At 38.3% G+C, this 2,421-nt stretch overlaps 1 protein-coding gene across 2 annotated transcripts in view; it reads left to right on the top strand.

Annotated features, from left to right (window-relative positions):
• The first annotated feature begins 1,677 nt into the window (after positions 1 to 1,677).
• Positions 1,678 to 2,421, top strand: part of LOC117110500 (little elongation complex subunit 2-like) — a 14,284-nt gene continuing 13,540 nt past the window's right edge. For both annotated transcript variants that reach the window (XM_033253231.1, XM_033253232.1), the window contains exon 1: positions 1,678 to 1,815. In XM_033253231.1, coding sequence (XP_033109122.1) covers positions 1,784 to 1,815 — 32 coding nt within the window. In that variant the 5' untranslated portion in view covers positions 1,678 to 1,783. The remainder of the gene's footprint in view (positions 1,816 to 2,421) is intronic.

Genomic DNA, 2,421 nt, shown 5'->3' with positions numbered 1-2,421 from the left:
TAGGTTATTGTTGTCTCGATCGGCCCCACTTTGTAATTTTTACCAAATATTTCATGGCACCACAAGGAAACACCAGATTACCATATCCAGTAGCCTAATCCTGTGTATTTTGCATGGCGAATCTTGGCCAACCTAACCTACTAGGAGTCACCATAGACGACAGGTCCCAAATCCCAAAAAATGAAGATTCAATAGGCATTTTTGGGTAGAAGTTTGGATCCATTTGATTTAGGATATTTTGACCCTGCTGATTACGAATCTGGTGGATCCCAAGCGAAATTTTTCATCTACTGTAAGTGCTAAAATGGGCCGCTTTTAAGCCAAAACATTATGTTTTTTTTTAAAAGACAAACACGCTGTGTTTCGGTTACCGTTACAAAAACATAGAGACTTCATTTTGGTACCAAAGTGTTCGGAAGACTCATGTTTCTATTTGTTATAATTTCCTCCACAAAATACTAGGAAAAAAGTTAATAACAAAAAAAACCTGTTTTTAGCCAACAAACTTTTTTTTCCCTTTTTTTTTGTAATTGTTTTGGTTTCGAAGCCATCGAATGTTTCCACTTTTCCAATGGTTGCAAATGATAGCTAAAGTGGCAATAATGAAAAAAAAAATGTTTTTATTGTAATAATTTATGCATAAATATATAATTGAATTAAGTTTTAAAAAAGTCGGGTTTGGTAAAATTTTGAAAAAAATCTCCTCTGTCTCACACTCTCAGGCTTAATGACCAAAATATCACCCATAAAAATATATAGGCCTATGTATAATTTCTAGCTCTCTCGCTAAATACTCATCCTCTAATGTACTTAAAGTAGGATTGGTTTTGTTATTATACATTGTTGGGTCGGCTTTCTATTTTCGATTGTGGACGGCAGAAATGTGCATTCTCAAGAAAAAATGTGTGATTCCTAACAGATTTTCAGTTGTAAATATAACACTAAAGTAGCAAAGAACGCATTTTCGGGTGTCTAGGAAAAACATTTGGTGGGGGGGGGGGAGCCCGGACACAACCCTTTTTAGGGGAGATGATCAGGTTTTAGAACAAAAGTCTCACACCTCCAAATTAATCGAACTTGACATGTATGCAATATCCCAGTGTCCAATAGTTACCGGTATAGCGCTAATTTCATGGAGCAACTAGGTAACATTGTTTGAATCAAGATTTCTATACATTTTCTTTTAAACTTCTTCATTAGAGGGAATAACATATAGGCCTACCTCCTAGCTACTTTCATACAAAAATCAGTAAGTTGTCAAATTGTCAGACAAAGAGAACTTGGATGACTCGCATAAATTCTTCCATTAAACAAAGCTTCTCAATACTTTAGATTTAAATAAAAGATTTTGTTTTGGTTTTCCTGGTGTTTTGTGGGAGACATTTCATTATAGCGAATAAAAACACGAGTTTTAAGTTGGTACCACAATGGCTAAACAGAAATACAGAGTTTTAGTCCTTTTTTTTCCAAAATGGATGCTTTTGCATAAAAGTGGCCATTTTGACACTGAGATGAAATAATTTCTCTTGGAATCCATCAAATCGTAATCAGCAAGGTCAAAATACCTAAAATCAAAGCTGAACTTTAGAGGACTGATTTTTGAGAATGGAACATGTGGAACCTGTCCATGGAGTGCGCACTCTGGAGTTTCCAATGAGTCAGATCATCATGCCATGGTATGTAAAAACACAAGAAAAGAGTGCTTGTTGTGACCCACGTTTTCTGGATGGGTGTACGGTTTTGCGACTAGGTTACCTAGGCTGGGATAGGTCTAGGCCTATTGATGGAAACAGTAATGGAAAAAAATTATGATAGGTGAAATCAACAATTGTATCTTTTGTTTTGTAACATCAAACATATATTTATAACTTCGCTTCCTAGGCTTAGGCCTAGGTTAGGCCTAGCCTAGCTAGGCTACTAGTACTAGGCCTAGGCCTAGTATGTTCTTGCCTAGCCCACTGTACTGATTTCTAGGCCACCTATAATATTATAGTATAGATCAGTGGTTCTTAGCCAGGTGGCCTATAGTAGGCCTAGAGTAGTAGTAGTATACACTGTAGCAGGTCCGGTGGCGGTGCCAGCGGGAGGTGCGAGGGGGCATTAGATTAGATTTTTCTTAAAAATTGAAACTTTGCCGGAATGGGGCTTTAAGCCCCATCGACCAAAAACTCGTCGGGCAGTCAGACCAAAAAAAAGAAAGGCCTATAGGTCTAGCCTTATATAGCCTAGGACTAGTTTTACCATCTCAGTCATTTCTGGCCATCTAAAAGTCCCGGTTTAAAAAAAAAAAGTCTCATTTTGGGAGGAGGGGACACCACCTCCCATACCCACCCCTCCCTGGTTCTGGCCTTTGACCCTCAGATAACACTGCGCGCTATTAGTTACACCCATATAAATACTTAGCGCGCCCCCCCCCCCCCC

Source organism: Anneissia japonica, unplaced genomic scaffold, assembly GCF_011630105.1.
Source record: "Anneissia japonica isolate Jap-2015-1 unplaced genomic scaffold, ASM1163010v1 scaffold3040_len1308831_cov196, whole genome shotgun sequence".
In the NCBI taxonomy this organism is placed as follows: Eukaryota; Metazoa; Echinodermata; class Crinoidea; order Comatulida; family Comatulidae; genus Anneissia; species Anneissia japonica.
Note: the sequence above shows the minus strand (reverse complement) of the source record. Positions and strands in the feature narration are given on the sequence as shown.